At 50.6% G+C, this 16,370-nt stretch overlaps 1 protein-coding gene and 1 long non-coding RNA gene across 2 annotated transcripts in view; one reads left to right on the top strand and one right to left on the bottom strand.

Annotated features, from left to right (window-relative positions):
* Positions 1–3,593: 3,593 nt before the first annotated feature.
* The window catches only part of LOC144002563 (uncharacterized), a 36,720-nt gene continuing 23,943 nt past the window's right edge, over positions 3,594–16,370 (bottom strand). Inside the window, exon 3 of the long non-coding RNA XR_013278769.1 lies at positions 3,594–4,645. This is a non-coding gene — a long non-coding RNA (uncharacterized LOC144002563). The remainder of the gene's footprint in view (positions 4,646–16,370) is intronic.
* Positions 5,901–13,216, top strand: scarb1 (scavenger receptor class B, member 1). The gene is made up of 13 exons (XM_077497902.1): positions 5,901–6,166; positions 6,912–7,072; positions 7,448–7,589; positions 7,666–7,869; positions 7,959–8,054; positions 8,679–8,794; positions 8,864–9,030; positions 9,107–9,225; positions 10,691–10,764; positions 10,874–10,925; positions 11,107–11,256; positions 12,268–12,331; positions 12,945–13,216. Exons 1-13 carry the CDS (start codon positions 6,047–6,049, stop codon positions 12,950–12,952), a joined length of 1,473 nt encoding a protein of 490 aa, XP_077354028.1. The 5' UTR covers positions 5,901–6,046; the 3' UTR covers positions 12,953–13,216.

Here is a 16,370-nt window from a genome sequence, read left to right as displayed (position 1 = left end):
TGGTCACGTGATGTTCGGCACGTCCCAAGCAGTTGTCGGAGCACTGCTTCGACACGCCTCCACTTCATTTGCTCCAATCAGATTGGAGCAGGAAGGCTCGAGCGTGACATCTCTCTTTTTTTTTTTTTTTTTTTTGGAGCGTAACATCTCCAGATCAGCTGGCATGAGCATGTTGCGTCGGCTGCAGTCACGCTTAATTGCCGCCTCAGGATTTGCCTTTTTTTAGACTGCTTTGAAGTGTAGTACCGTCTTGCGCCACTACATGTTGGGCGGCAGCACTGACCTGTTCTGGAAGACGTGATGTCATGAAGTGAAGAGAGGCAGAGAGGATCCCCAGCTAAGCCGACTGCATCCGAACGGCCACAATATTCGGGCTCGCGCCATTTTGTAACCTTGTCCCAATGTTCAGAGAGAGAAAAAAAAAAAAAAAAAAAAAAGGTTTCCCGAGTCCTGCAGGTTTTAGATGCTTCTGTCCTCCAACGACTGTAAGGATCAGGATGCTTATCAGGCTTCTGAAATCAGGTGTGTTGGAGTTGGGAAACCTCGAAAAGCGACAAGACTTCGGGACTGGGCAAGGCCGATGTGGAGCCGCCTCGTGGCACTTTTGGAGGCTTGATGAAGGAAGCGGGACAAATTGCGCAAGCACAGAGCCGCTTTTTGTTGGCGGCGCCGCAACTTGCCCGCAGGAGGTGTCGGCCGTCCGTCACGCTCTTTGGAGGCGGAGCCTGAATCCGCTGCTGGCCAGTTGGTTTCCACGCTGGCACCTTCCGTGGTGGGGGGAGATCGGCAGAGGAAGCGACGGATGTAGATGGCAAGCAGTGCAGCCTTCTTGGTGTTTTGGCTCAACCGTCCGTTCACCTTTGGAGCTCACCAAATCGATTGCCGTTTGTCAAATCAAATGTGGCCGCCATCTCCCCCAAATCCTCCAAAGCAACCAAGGAAGGGAGAAAGCAAGCATGCGGCCTCGCCGCCTTCCTTCCTTGCGGTGGCGTCAGATGAGCGAGCGCGGCGGCGAGCGTCATGTGCGCCGCCACCAAGAGACGATCCCTTCATCCGGCCAAATGCGGCGCATCCGTGGAGAAAGGTGGCGCACACTCGGCCCTTTTGTGCCAGCGCGCCGGCAGGAAGCATGTGAGAGTCTCGGCCCGTCAACATGTGCCGCTTCCCAGGGCGGCGCTTCCGTCGACAGCCGAAAGATGAAAGAGGACGAGGAAGAGGGTCGCACGTCATGTGAAGTGACGTCACGTCACGTCACGTCACGTCACGTCACGTCACGTCACGTCACGTCACGTCACGTCACGTCACGTCACGTCACGTCACGTCACGTCACGTCACGTGACCTCACGTCACGTGACCTCACGTCACGTCACGTCACGTCACGTCACGTCACGTCACGTCACGTCACGTCACGTCACGTCACGTCACGTCACGTCACGTCACGTCACGTGACCTCACGTCACGTCACGTCACGTGACCTCACGTCACGTCACGTGACGTGACGTGACGTGAGGTGACGTGAGGTCACGTCACGTCACGTCACGTCACGTGACCTCACGTCACGTCACGTCACGTCACGTCACTTGCCTGCCTTGCCTGCAGTTTCAAGGAGTGAGGAAAATAAAATCGTCACTCAGTCATGAGCATTAATAAAGCCAACAAAGGTTGAGTGAAAGGTGTCATTTATTCCAAAATAATTCCCCTGCAAAATGTTGAGACAACAACTGATTCCAAATCGACTCGGGTTCAAGTCCAGGCTCCGGCCTTCCTAGGTGGAGTTTGCATGTTCTCCCCGTGCCCGCGTGGGTCTTCTGCGGGTACTCCGGTCTCCTCCCACATTCCAAAGACATCCATGGCAGGTTCATTGGGCGCTCCCAATTGTCCCCAGGTGTGCTTGTGAGCGTGGATGGTTGTTGGTCTCTGTGTGCCCTGCGATTGGCTGGCAACCAGTTCAGGGTGTCCCCCGCCTAATGCTCATAGCCGGCTGGGATAGGCTCCAGCACCCTCCACGACCCTTGTGAGGAATAAGCGGTTCAGAAAATGGATGGATGGATGATTCCAACTCAATTTGAATGGAAACAACGAAGCGCGCTTTTCAAACAGCCGCAGGCGTGGCGGTGGGCGGGGCCTGGTCCAGGAGAGTCCACCCCATTGATATGCAAATTGAGCTCGTCCGTTGTGTCGCTGTGACCTGGCTCGGCGTCTTCCTATCCATCTGCACGCTGGCGCACATTTATCCAACACAATAAACCAGTGAAGTGCATCACGTCACACATTTTAGGCCAGGCCGGCCCCCATGTGGGTGGACGGCCAAGGTAGTATAAGTTTAGGGGGCATTTTGAGTGGGGGAGCCTTGTTCTGCATTCAGCAGATAAAATCTCCATCTTTCTGCCATCCACTAAATAGTTGGACTGAGAATATTTCGCCTCCTGCTTGTTATTATTGGTCTCGCGAGCATTCAAGATAAAAGAAGGTGTGAAAGTGCCCATGGGACTTGACAGCAGGACAAACTTGTGGCGCCAGAGAGTCACGTGACAGCAAATGAAGCAATTTGATGGCTGGCTTGGCTTTGCAAGCGTCTGTCCAGGTTGGCCTTCTTTGAAGAAAAGGGCTGTGGCGACTCTCAAGGTCTGCTGGATGCAAACATGGCCAATGATGAGGCTCTCGTTAGCTCAAGTGGGCCAAGATGAAAGGTCACCAATAAGCAGAAATCTTCACGGGAGTGAGCAAGGTCAAGACTTGGCAAAGTCGCCCATCCAAATTTTTGGTTGTTTTCCGTCGGATTTGGCTTTGCGCCGCCATCGTCATTCCCACCTTGAGATGATTTCAGCACACACGCCAACGCCTGATTTGTTTTGGTGTGCGTGTGCACTAGCAGATGTCCGCATTTCTTCTTTGCCGACTTTTTGTTTGCAAATGAGCGTGAAGGGAGGAAGGTGCTTGCTTGCATTCGCCGCTTGTCATCTGACTTCAACGTGACTTCCTTCCTTACAACCAGCAGACTTCCACAAAACAGAAAAAAGGGAAGACGATTGATTTTTTTTCAAATTGATTTTCATTTTTGGCCTCATGTGCACATTTGTGACCGTGACACCTTTCACCACATCCTGCATGCTCGCACACATGCAACATGCACATGTCGCTGTGAGGGGATTGCGCAACGCGGGTTGCACCTGACACGGCAGATCCAAGACACGCAAACACGGCGCAGGAAGGCCACATTTGAAGCAATTTGCTTCAAGGCCATTTTGAAAAACGCCTTCAGCCTGGTGGCAAAAGGAAGGCCACCTGGGACCCACCTGGGACCCACCTGGGACCCATCTGGGACCCACCTGGTCTTAAGTGACCTCCACATTGCAGACAGGCCAAGATGCACGCACGCACAAAGCAACAAGAAGAAGGCAACAATCGGATGACGGGATCGTCTCCAAAAGCAAAGTGATGTTTTCTTTCCATGTGGGAATGTTTGGCTGCGGATGATTGCGCAATAGCGCCCGCCTGGCAAAAGGAGCTCAAATGAGCACGCTTGCGTGTAAAAGTTGCTCGTTTTGGAGGACGCGATTGTCCTGAGCGGTTTGGAGGTGGGTCCTCCTCATAGGATGTTCGGGGGCGAGGCCTGCCCGCGTGCCGTCCTGCCTATAAATAAAGTGCACGCCCCCCCCCCCGACACATCAGTCCTCTGCCGGGGGAACAGAAGAGCCGCAGCCATCCGCCATCACTGCCGTCCGTCCGTCCGTCCGACATGGCCGTGGACAAGTCCAAGGTGGCTTTGGGCTTCGTGGCTGCCGGAGTTCTCACGGCGCTGTGCGGAGTCATCCTCATCTTTGTGGGCCGGGCCGTCATGCGCCAGCAGATCGTCAAGGTACGCGTGAGGGTGCGAGGGAGGGAGGGGCCGGCTGGCGCGCGCGGGCCTTTTGGAGTCCGTTTGTAAATGGAAAGCCACGCGGCAGCCTTCCAATTTTCACACGGTCGCCTTCCTCAAGCAGCTTGACAAGTGGCTGAAAAAGTCACGTCAGTTGCCGCTTGCCTCTCGCCAGGTGGTCAGAGAACTAATTGCGGCGGATGTCCTCGTAACCGATTGCACGACCAATCAGACTCGTCTTTCCCAAATGTGGCAAGCACTGACCTCGCTTTGCACTGACCTCGCTTTGCACTGACCTCGCCGGGCCGGGAGATCTGCAGCACCAAAAACCTCCGAGCTCGCTTTTCACCGGCGTTTCGGGCTGGCGAGCAGGTGGGACCGCTTTCACCCGTGCGCTGCGAGATTTCCCGCTTTTTGCCAACGTCCGCCGAAAGTGGATGAAAACAAGGTTGAAAGTAAGCCAGCTTGTGTGAAAGCAAGCCATTGCGATCGGTTGGGTGGCCTCAACAAAGCGGACTGAGGACACGCGTAGCAGCTCCATCGGCGCTCCCGATTGTCCCGTCGGTGCGCTTGTGAGTGTGGACGCTTGTTGTGCGCCCTGCGATTGGCTGGCGAGCAGCAAAAAAAGCCTCTTGGCCCTCATTCGACATGCAAGCTGCAATCAACAAATCAATTGGCACAATCGCACTTACGACAAGCGGACTGAATGTGACGCGCTGCCTGGTTGGTTCTGCGGGTCCAAACGGGATTTGGGACGTTCGTTGGCGGGCATCAGCGGCACTTTGGCTGCAAAATCAAAGACGTTCACTTAGCATCTCTTCACTCGCTTCTGAGATCAAACAAACATCCGCAAACATGAAATTCAGGCACAAGTTGAAAAATGTTGTCCAAATCGCTGGCAAGGGGCCAAAACCTCATCACTCACAATTTGATCCATTTCAGATACATTTTTTAAGCTCATTTGTACACATTATGAACCAATGTAACCCTTGAGAAGGTCTTTCTCTCTTACATGGCGCAATCAATATCACTCTTTCGATGATTGTTTTGTTTGTTTGTTTTTTTACAGTAGTGTGGCCTGCCTATTTTTTTTCCTTTTACATCTCAGAAGACTTTTACATTGACAGTGTTTAAACAGGAGACACGTGAGAAGGAAAACAAAAAGATTTAAGTGCATGTGTCTGTTTAAAACAGGCTAGAAACAAAATCAACAAATGAAGCTGACCACTTTGCGGATTTCGCCTGTTTGTTGGAACGCGAGCGCTGCGATAAAACGGGGGAATGCTGTCGTTCACTCGGGGATGGCTGTGACGTCATCACTTGGCTGCCTGGAACAAACCATTTGCAAGGGCAGTAGGGGCGGGCGCGTTGCAACCGAATGTACTCGTGAATTGCCGAACAGTCCTCAGATACTTTATACAACACAATGCAAATGCTTCCTTTACACGGGAAAAACAAATGACGTCACTTATTGGAGGCCTTCTGCAAAATTTAGCAGGCACATTTTTGTCAGTGGTCGAAGGACATTTATTTAATTCTATTTCATTTTCAAATCAAAATAAAACTATCCCAAATACACAGATCCCCAGTCCAATGCTTTTTGATTAAAATGCGGTAAAGTGACATCATTTTTATCCTCTTCTCCTCAAAAACAAACAAATAAATAAATAAACGGAATGTCAGTTGACCACATTTCATGCATAGTACAACCGATGCACGTTATGAAATGGAACATTCTTGTTACGGATTGAGTAAGTGTTTCCTAAAATGTTAGCTCAAAGGTTTGCGCTCTCCTCATTAGGAATATTCTGCAAAGTGTGCGCAGTTTGGCAGGCGGGCAGGACAGTTTGTGTTTGCTTCAGGTGGAAGACGCGCAGTGAGTTGAACTCCATTTCCCAGAAGGCCACGCGAGGAGGGGGTGGAGGAGGAGCAGGCGCGGCAAACCCAACGATGCGATTACGGCGGCTATAAATGAGATGGCGGCCGGACGAGCGCCTCAAACTCGTCCGTCCCAAAAGTGTCATCTGGAATGTTTCCGCGTGGCCGGCGGCGGCGGCGGCGTTGGTGGTGGTGAGGCGTTGTCGAGTCTCGAGACCGGATCCGCGCTCGCGGACGTGCATTCAGACGGCCAGCGGTTAGCAGGGTAACAGTTAGCTTCCGCCAAAACAACAACAACAACAAGGAGCGATGGCGGCGAGCAAAAGCAAAGCGGCGCTGTGCTTCCTGGTGGCGGGGGTCCTGCTGTTGGTGTTCGGGATCGTCCTGGCCTTCGTGGGTCCGCTCATCATCCGCGATCAGATCGTTAAGGTGAGTCTCGCGATTCCCACGGACGATGAACGCCGCACAGGTGGCAAAAGGCCACAACACGTGAACGCAACAAATCGACTCCACCGTCAGCCCTTTTCAAAACCATTTTCTTTTTTGACCTCCATTTTCTTTCAAAATGCATCTATGCTTTCGTTCCTTTCTGCTGGCGTTTTTGTTTTCAGTCGGTAATCGCTGAATGAATTCATCATTTGCTGCTAAACCTCACATTTTTACTCAAAGAAAGAAAATGTCAATCTCGATACGATTTCTTTTCAAATGGCATTATATTCACTCAGTCACTCGCACGCAAGCTTACTTCCGGTAAGCCACATGGGGTCTCCCAGGCGGAGGAGGCCAACCGGCACTGAAGACAGGTGACGGTTCCACTCCTCCACCTGGAGCCCATTTCAGGAGTTTCCTTTGGTTGTGAACGCTGGACAAATGACGTCACACCGCTGATCATTGCAAATAGGAATTAGTAGACAAACTTTTTGTCAGTCAGTTGTGTCAAAAAATCCACACACGCCACTTTAGAGTAAGTCCTAAAACCTCTTCCTGCATACGGCAAATGTTTGTTTTGAATCTTGACCTTTGAAGCATTCTTCCGCAACGTCCTGCTTGTAAGCCGAACTGGGCCTCTGCGACCGTTTTTGCATCCATTTGGACGAGCGAGTGCAGACTGTCGACTGTCGAGTTGAGACGTGACAAAAAGCGCAGAGGTGAAGTAACGGTGTTGTGGGCGCAGAACACGGTGATCGACCCGAAGAACGAGCTGACGTACCGCATGTGGAAGGACATCCCGGTGCCCTTCTACATGTCCGTCTACTTCTTCAACGTTGTCAACCCCAAGGAGGTCCTCGACGGCGAGAAACCCGTCCTGGAGCAGCGAGGACCTTACGTGTACAGGTCACAAACTTTTTCCACTTTCCCTTCATTCACTGTTGACATTTCCGTAATCAATATTTCATTGATTAACTTCATATTCAATATTTGCATTCCAATTCATTTGGGGTGAATATTCAACTTTCACGATTTCTGTTGTTGTCTGAACATTTTGCACAGGAATTATTTCGGAAAAAAGAACCAATTTCAATCAATCCCATTCAAATGCGAATCGTCCGTTGATGACTGGAAAGAGAAAAAAAAATGGCGATTTCATTTTCTGGCCATATCGCCCAAGCTTTCCCTCATCCGTTCCGTGTTGAGGCGGACGAGTCGTCGTTTTGCTTGTTTGTATGGCGAGTGGGTGCAAATGATGTCATGACGTGGGCGCTCGTTTAGGAAGCGCTGCCAGAAGGACAACATCAGCTTCCACGCCAACAACACCGTCAGCTACCGCGAGTACCGACGTTACTTCTTCCAGGCCGACATGTCGGCCGGAAACGAGTCGGACGTGGTCACCATCCCCAACATGCTGGTGCTGGTGAGTTCCTCGGCCCGGCGGCAAAAACGTGTCGCTGGACGCCGACGGCTGGCAAACGCTGGACGCCCGCCCGCAGGGGGCGGCGGTGATGATGGAGAATCTTCCGTTTGCCGTGCGTCTGCTGATCAGCGCCACCTTCAAGAGCTTCAAGGAGGGCCCCTTCCTCACCAAGACGGTGGGCGAGCTCATGTGGGGCTACGACAGCGGCCTGGTGGACTTCCTCAACAAGTACATGCCCGGGATGCTGCCCTCCTCCGGCAAGTTCGGACTCTTCAGCGAGGTGAGGCCAGAGACCCCGACCCCGACCCCCCCCCCCCCCACCCCCCCCACCCCCCCCGACTCACTGGCTACTTTGCTACCGTTGTGCAGTTCAACAACTCCAACACGGGCCTGTTCACCGTCTTCACCGGCCAGGATGACATCCGCAACGTGCACAAGGTGGACTCCTGGAACGGCCTCACCGAGGTTAGACGACGCGAATGGCGCTCTGCAACACTAACACAAACACAAGCACATTGACGTTGATTTTGGAAAGCACGATTGCAATAATTGACGGTCGCTTGGCAGAAAAAGTCTGTTTTGACTTTCCCGTCTGCCCTTTACTGCCACTCGATCAATTGGTGGCAATAAACGCTTCGATTCCGCTCGAGCGATGGAAACGCGCACGCCAGCCGCTCTCGAGTCGGATTGAATCCTTGTTGCGATCAGCAAAACAACATCAATCGATGTTGGTCTCCATGGATTGGATCAACCAATATTTGCATGGAACATTGAAGTCCGAATGTGTCCATTTAGCTTTTGAGAGCAATTCCATTCTCAAGCCTTCTGTTGCACGTCAACAATGTTGTTTTGAAGGCCAACCTCAAAACTTCTTCTATGCAGACCAGCTAGTGAAAATTGTGTTTCATGAAGCAGCCTCTTCTCATCCATCTTGTTGACTGAAAATGAGGCCGGCCAATCACAGTCCAGCATCACAAAACAAAATGGCCGCCCGGGGCCTTGCATTTTGCTGCTGAAGAAAAAAAAAAAAGTTTCTCTTCCCCTTTGACATTTTCAATTGATTTGCGATCAATGTCGATTTGTGTCCAGCTGTCGTACTGGCGGACTGCGCAGTGCAACATGATCAACGGCACAGCGGGTCAGATGTGGGCGCCGTTCATGAGTCGAAGCTCCACGCTGCCCTTCTACAGTCCCGACGCCTGCAGGTGGGCAAGCCCCCCGCCCCCCCACTCTCACCTTTTGACGCCGACGCCGCTCGTGTCGCCCGCCGGCAGGTCGCTGGAGTTGGTGTACGGGCGGGCGGGCAGCGTGAAGGGCGTCCCCTCGTACCGCTTCGTGGCGCCCAAGACGCTGTTCGCCAACGGCAGCGACTACGCCCCCAACCGGGGATTCTGCCCCTGCCGCCAGTCGGGCCTGCTCAACGTCAGCAGCTGCCGGCACAGTGCGTAACGGGAAGGCGGGAAAGACGGGCGCCGGCCTTTTCCGGCTTGACGCCCTTTTCTTGTGGTTGTCGTCAGATTCTCCCGTCTTCATTTCGCATCCTCACTTCTTCAACGCCGACCCCGCCCTGCTGGACTTTGTGCACGGCCTGCGTCCCGACGAGGACCGCCACGGACTCTTCATCGACATCCACCCGGTGAGCACGCACGCACGTTCAGCAGGTAAATGTTATCGTTGGCCAGATAAAGCGGCCGCTTTATGGCGCCGAGGGAAATTGTGTCGTGAGATAAGTCGTCCATGTTGGCCGTCGGCAGGCAGACTTTGGCTTTGGGGTCAGGGGGCACTTTTTTTTTTCTTTTTTTTTTTAAATCAAGCTGCAGGTCAAAGTTCCAGCTCAGTGGGCTAGTGGCAGAGTGTCCGCCCTGAGACTGGGAGGTCGTGGGTTCAATCCCCCAGCCGGGTCATACCAAAGACTATAAAAGTGGGACCCAGTTGCCTCCCTGCTTTTTGTCACTCAGCATTAAGGGTTGGAATTGGGGGGTTAGATCAGCAAAAATGATTCCCGAGCGCGGCCCCTGCTGCTGCTGCTCACCGCCCCCAGCGGACGCGTCAAATGTGGAGAACAAATTTCACCCCACTTGGGTGGATGTGACAATCAGTGGTCAATAAGAAATAAAGTTCACATCAGCACCTTTTTGCACACACAACAACAAGAAGACAGTCAGCGCACACACCCAACGCTCGTTGATGTGTGTTTATTGCAGATAAGCTAATTGGATAATTGATTTACAGCCGCACTCAACTTGAAATCACTTCAATCAAACTTGTTGATCATTCCAAGAAGTTCCTGTCCTCATGATGACGATGGCGCAAGAAATGTCCTGTCGGGAGCTTGTGGCCCATGTTGAAGCGTAGCGTCAACAAAAATCATTTCGTCAACACGTTTTTCACCCGACTAAAAGCCTCATTTACTAAAAATAAGTGTGAGGAAATCAGCATTTTCAAGACGAGACAAAAATGTCCTTCGCTTCATAAAAACTGGACTCAAATCTATAAACGTTTCATTCATGTGACACACAGCACAAACACGCGGGACAGACAGGAGGTGGATTCAAAAATTCACTGCTATGTTAATGCCACCGCCAACTGACTAAACTTACTAGCTGATAGCAAAGAGCCAAACTAGTCGCTGTCATTGTGTCAAGTTTTCATCAAAAAGATGACAACAATTGATGTGAAATAGTTTTAGATCCAAAATATTCATCATAATCTGCTGACAAAAAAAAAGTACGGGTTGTCCTGACTAAAACGTTGACAGATTTTGTTGATTAAAACGCGCTGAATCAAATGTTTTCTTGGACTAAAATGCTGGATTTCTAGTCGACTAAAAATGGGCTGAGGTTGTTCTAAAACTGCAAGTAAAATTCCAAATGAACACGATTGAAGTGGGCGCAATCCCAAAAGCAAATTCCGGCCAGCATGCGTAGCGCCCAAGCTAACTTGCTAGCATGCGCTGGCGAGCAAAAAACAGGAAGTGGCAATCAGGCTCCACTTCCTGTCCCACCATTGTGCGCGGAGGCGGCCTGACGACACCAACCGATTTTGCGTTTTGTGGCTCCCGCGTGCCTCGTCAAGTGAGCGGTCGGCTTTTGTCTTTGCAGCAAACGGGCGTCCCGCTCAACGTGTCCATCCGGCTGCAGCTCAACCTTTACATCAAGCGAGTGTTGGGAATCACGTACGTACGCAGGCGCCGTCCCTGAACATCAAACGCTTCCTGTTTGCCGGCTTTCCGCCTAACGCTCGCCCGCCTGCATTTGTCTTCCCCTCCTTCTTCCGCCTGGCAGCGAGACGGGCAAGATCCCCGAGACCATCATGCCCATGATCTGGTTTGAGGAGGTGGGACAGACCAAGTGCTTCTGCTTCCATTTTGTTTGTGTCGGGAAGCCTCGACTGCGACGGCGCCATCGTGCGCTCGCACCACTGACACATCCAAAATGGCGTCCGACTGAGGTCTTCCCGACGCGTTCATCCGGCGCTCTGTGACTTTTTTTTTTTTTCTTTTTTTTTGTGTCCACAGAGCGGCTTCATAGACGGTCCGGTCCTGGACACGTTCCGCACCAACCTGGTGCTGCTGCCCGCCGTCATGGAGGCGGTGCAGTACGGCTTCATCGCACTCGGCCTCGCCACCGTCCTCGTCGCCGCCCTGCTCAGGCACCGGATCCGCAAGGTGCGTGCGTGCGACGCTTTCTGCGTGGATGGCGGCGGGCAGGAAAATGTTTTGTCGCCTTTTTGCTTACTTGCGCTTTGTTGGAATCATCAAATCGCACTCGACCTCACCACCATCTTTGTCGCCGCCCTGGTGGGTTGCGCACGTGCCTGCGGGCACCTGGTGGTCGTGCGGCTGGTCCAAGTCCAGATGTGAGCCGTCTGTTTCTCTGATGTGCCCCTTGGAGGGGGCGGGGACTTCCGTAGGCAGCCGGCAGGAAGTGGTCTCCAAAGGCAGCGTTTCCTTGCCGGCGTTGCCGCGTCTGTCCGCCCGCCCATCAGATTTGATCTAATGGTGGGCCTCGTCACGGCAAATTGGCATCGCATCAGTTGTGTTGGTCATGTGTGGCGGCCATCTTTCTGCTTGTCACTTGTGATCCAAAAGACAAGATGCTTGCAATTGATCAGTTCCCCACCAGATGGCACTCAATTGGACACAACTTCCCTTTGAAGTGGAAGCAATTGATTGATCAGCGATCAAATGGATTTTGATGAACCAAGAAAGCTGTTTGTGATCATGTGATCCTCTTTTTTTTTTTTTTTTTTTTTTTTTTTTTTTTTTTTTTTTTTTTTTTTTTTTTTGTCCAATTTGTCTCGGCCGCATCAACGCGTCCAACCAATCCAAATCCTTTTTTGGGTTTTCAGCGCAAAAATGTGGATCCATCCAGGGATTGAACCAAGAAAGAAACGAGTGATTGAAATCGTTTCCATTTTCACGACTTCCTCGCTGCACTTGTGCACTGTGGCGCTCGTGTCCAACGTTTGCCACCTTCACACAGATCTTGTCGCTTCAAGCTAATCGCGTACAACGCGCGCAGGTGACGTGGCGCCGCATTGGAACGCTCATCAAACAACTGTCGTATGATGAGGGCGGGCAACGCCGTCCGTCCGTCCGTCCGTCCTGGCAATTGCTGAATTTGCATCTACTTTGTAGTTGTTGTTGCGCTCTGACAGGATTCTTGTGGTCTTTCAGGCAACACGGCAACAGTCGGCTCACATCAACGGCGCCCCGGAGAAAAGCGGCCACCAACATTCAGGTGGGTGCTCACACACACACACACAACACTGGGACGAGTTGTTGGGGAGGTGGCAAGCAAAAATGAATCCTCCTCCCCTGTGGCCAGCTGGTGCACGTGCGCCACAGACGCACTTGAACGAGCCCGACTTGCTCACGGGGAAGATTTGATCACTTCCTGTCTGCTCAAGTGGCGGAAATGAAAGCAAAACAAAAGCGTCGGCGACTGCTGCAAACGTCCGCAACCATCTTTGGGGAGCTTCACTTTTTTGGGGGGGGAGGGGACAAAAAAAAACAAGTCCCTCACACACTGAAAAAAACTGAAGTGATATTGACTTGAAAACGATTCATAAAGGTTGATACATTCACAGATTTGAATTCCATTTTCAAATGAGAATTTCTGATGTGAAACAACAATTTTTTTTCCCCCTGTGCAGTTGTAGGCAGGCCGAGCAAAAAGTGTCCAAAAGAAGCACAAAGGCCTGCTGGAGATTTTTCTGGAAAATGTTTCCAATGTTGATTTTCCTTCTTCCCGCTTTGTGCGATTGTCCGCAAATGTGACGTTGCGCTTGCTTGTTGACGTGTGATGTCGAGACGGCGTCCTTGACTAACGGCCCCTTTCTCGTTTTTGGCAGACAAGTGAAGCTGACGGCGCCTCGGACGCGCACCGCTCGCCTCCCAGCACTTGACGCCCACCTTAGTTTGTCACCATGGAAACGGGCAGGCGCCCCGACATTGATGAAACCCGCCGCCTTGATTGGGCGAGGCGGGAGTTGAGAGCGTCGTCATGGTGATGAAACGCAAGCGCCCGTCTTTCAACTTTCTTATTTTTTTGTTGTTTTTTTTTTTTGTATGAACCATTGACGTGGATGACGTCAAGTGGCAATAAACGTCACGTGCGCTTCGACCTGCTTTTTGTGTGTCCTTCCGTTTGCGTTTGCATTTCTTTCTGGAGGCCGGCTCAACTTGTCCAAGATGTCAAGCTGGAATTTGACCTCGTTATCAGATAGCAACGCTGACGCACGGCTGGAAATTCAAAGTGCGCTCTCACAAGGGGGCGGGCGCACCTGCCGCGAGGAAGGACGAGCGCTCGTTTGCTTTCAACCAAGCAAAATATGACATCATTGAGCTTTCATCCTGACATCACAGCAACATTATTTAATTTATTCATTCTTCCAAACATACTTGTTTTGGTTGTAAAAAAAAAAAGTTGCGTCATCTGTATACATTGTCTGTTTAATTTCCTGCCCATTTGGCAATAAAGCTAGCATATTTGCATTATTTCTCATTTTAATAGCTAATATCTCCAAACAAACAAATGCGCTGATAAAGGTCAGCCTTGTCGCAGGACCGCCGGGTCAGTGGGAAAGACGTCAGATTATATCACCATTGTTAATTCATCACCCCACGAGTATTTTCGACAATTTCAAACCCTTTTTAAAAGGTGCTTTCCAAAATGAAAAGAAGCATTTTTGCACTTTGGTGTACCCCGCCTACTGCCTGAAGCCAGGTGAGATGGGCTCCAGCACCCCCCGAAGATGGAATGAAGAAGGTTCAGTTCAGGAGAGTGAGAGACAGGTGGTCCGACGGGCCCAGTCAGCTTCAACCTGCTGGCTGGGAAGGGAAGGGAAGGGAAGGGAAGGGAAGGGGCCCTTTTGGTTGCGGCCCCGGGGTGCCTGAAAGAAAACATCCACTTGAGCCTGTGCAGGGACAAAAGCGGCGCGTTTAACCGCACCTGTTGGCTTCCGTGAGTTGGGCGCGTGCGGTATCAATCGCGACGACGACGCTACGATTGGCGTCCATGCGGCCCAAACGATCCGATCCGCTTGCTGATGCCCGGACGGGAACTCGTGTCAATGTTGGACAAAAGGACGGAGCTGGGCCAGAACGTGTAAAACGGGACGGAAGCAGTCCCGGCCCGAGTCCGCTCACCTTCCGCTTTGTCCCGGTCCCAGTCTGTGTGCTCACCCTCCCTTTTGGAACGAGTATCAAACAAATTGCAACGCATGACGTGGAAATGCTTCCACGACAATAACATCTTTGCAATCTTTGAAATTGTGACAAGTAATCACAACTTTTTGCTTCTGCATTCACAAATCTTGAACAGCAAAAAAAACGTTTGATTTTCTTGTGCCACTCGTGATTGGAAAGGTCGTCAGAAGGGCAAAGTCACGTGACCTTCCATCAGGATCCCCAAACGACGCTTCTTGGGATCATTTGTTTGGAGGAATCCGACCAGCACATTATATGAACATCAAATATGTCAAATGTATCCAAGCAATCGAAGCGTCTTTTCTTGCGTCTTGCAAACCAATCAAAGAGCCCAAAACTGCAATGATGTCATTTCGACGGGCAGGCGGCCAACAGCTGCTTTCAATTTTGGGGCTCCAGGTGGAGGAGTGGAACCGTCACTTGCCTTTGGTGCCGGTTGGCGTGGGTTCGATCCTCCGCCTGGGAGAGGCCCATGTGTGTGACCTGCAAGAAGTAGGCCATGTGTGTGAGTGGGTTTATAAATAAAAAAACAAGGCTGCTTTCATTTTGCTTCCCGGGCAGTTTGCAACACCGCCGGCCATTTTCCAACTGTCCAGCAGATGTCGCTGTGGGGAAGCTCACGAAAGATGGATTCTTTTTCCTTTGTTGTTTTTGCCGATCGATTGTTCCAAATGATTGCAATGTTCCAGTTGCGTGTTCCGCCTGTTCTGGTGTCGCGTCCGCTCCCTCGTGCGTGCCGTCCAATCACATCCCGCAGACAAACTCGACGAGTGTCTCAATTTGCTTTTGTCGGGTCAAAATCCTTCGCTTTCAAGTCGTCCTCTGGTCTGTGTTTGGGGGGTCTTGTTGTCGCTTACTTTGTTTGTTTTTTGTCTCTCCTGGAAACTGAATGCGAGTGTCTGATTTTGGAAATGAATTCCTTTTCTTTTGTGTTTGTTTGATGGATCTGATGATCCTGCATCCTGGCCTGGCCTTCGTCCTTCCTTCATTTGGGTCCTCGTGGGCCCCCGACAACACCAAGCAACCTTCCCGCATTTCCAAAAGGACGCCGACAAAATGTTCCTGGACGCCATTTTGCCGGAGGTCCCGCCTACCGCTTGATGGATGTGGAGGACGTTTTCATTTTCATGCGCTTCCATTTGATGAAAGTGTCAAACAAACAAACCAAAATCCCCCCCAAAAAGTGTAAGCAGTTTTGTTTTATGGGGTTGAACATGAAACATGCAATAAAAATGATCAAATAATAGAGAAGGAACAAAAAAAATAAATAAAAATAAAGCCAAAAAGGAAAAGAATTCTCAACAAAGTCCAAATTCAGCAATGTTCAAAGGTAGTCGGAAGAAGTCCAAGAACTTATCTAGTCCTTCCCCCGCTAACTTATATCATCATCATGTACTACAAGTTATTATATTGAAGAATATATCATTCAAATGGAAAAAGAAGGAAGCAAATGGAGGAAGGAATGTTGCGATTGTGTTGATGCCGACATGTTTGCGCAATGTTGAAGACAAATTGTGAGCAAGGTTATTTGAGTTCACTAACACCAACCGAAAAAAAATCGAAAAACCAATTTCCTTGAGGAAAAAAAAAAAAGGACTGAAACTTTCTCTTATGAAGGCAAAAACGTCCCTTGTTTTTTGTCTTTGGGAATGAATTGAATGCCTGAGCATTTGAAATGTGATTATTTTGATATGAAGCAGAATAACACACACAAGTGACGTCATCCAGCAGCAGCGGCCAATAGAAAAGCAGCAAGAGATGACGTCACTCCCAGGCTGCTTTTTAAATATTGCGCACAAGTCATACACATTAAAAAAAAAAAAAAAAAAAAAACTAATCTAAAATGAAGCATTTATTAAATAACTAAAAAAAAAAAAAAAAGAATGAAAAGCAACTCTGTTGAAAAAGCAAAACCGCAAAGGAAATCAAAACGAAGTGATGACAAATTGCCAAAAGGTTTAATAATGTGTCCGTTCAATCTTGTTGATGGCTTTTGGGAAGCTCGTCACGTTGTCCCGTCCCGTTGGAAAACAAATTCCAAAATGGAAAGCGCGCGTCACGTCGATGGA

Source organism: Festucalex cinctus, chromosome 15 (genome assembly GCF_051991245.1).
Source record: "Festucalex cinctus isolate MCC-2025b chromosome 15, RoL_Fcin_1.0, whole genome shotgun sequence".
In the NCBI taxonomy this organism is placed as follows: Eukaryota; Metazoa; Chordata; class Actinopteri; order Syngnathiformes; family Syngnathidae; genus Festucalex; species Festucalex cinctus.
The sequence above is the reverse complement of the archived record's forward strand: the minus strand, read 5'-3'. Positions and strand labels throughout refer to the sequence as shown.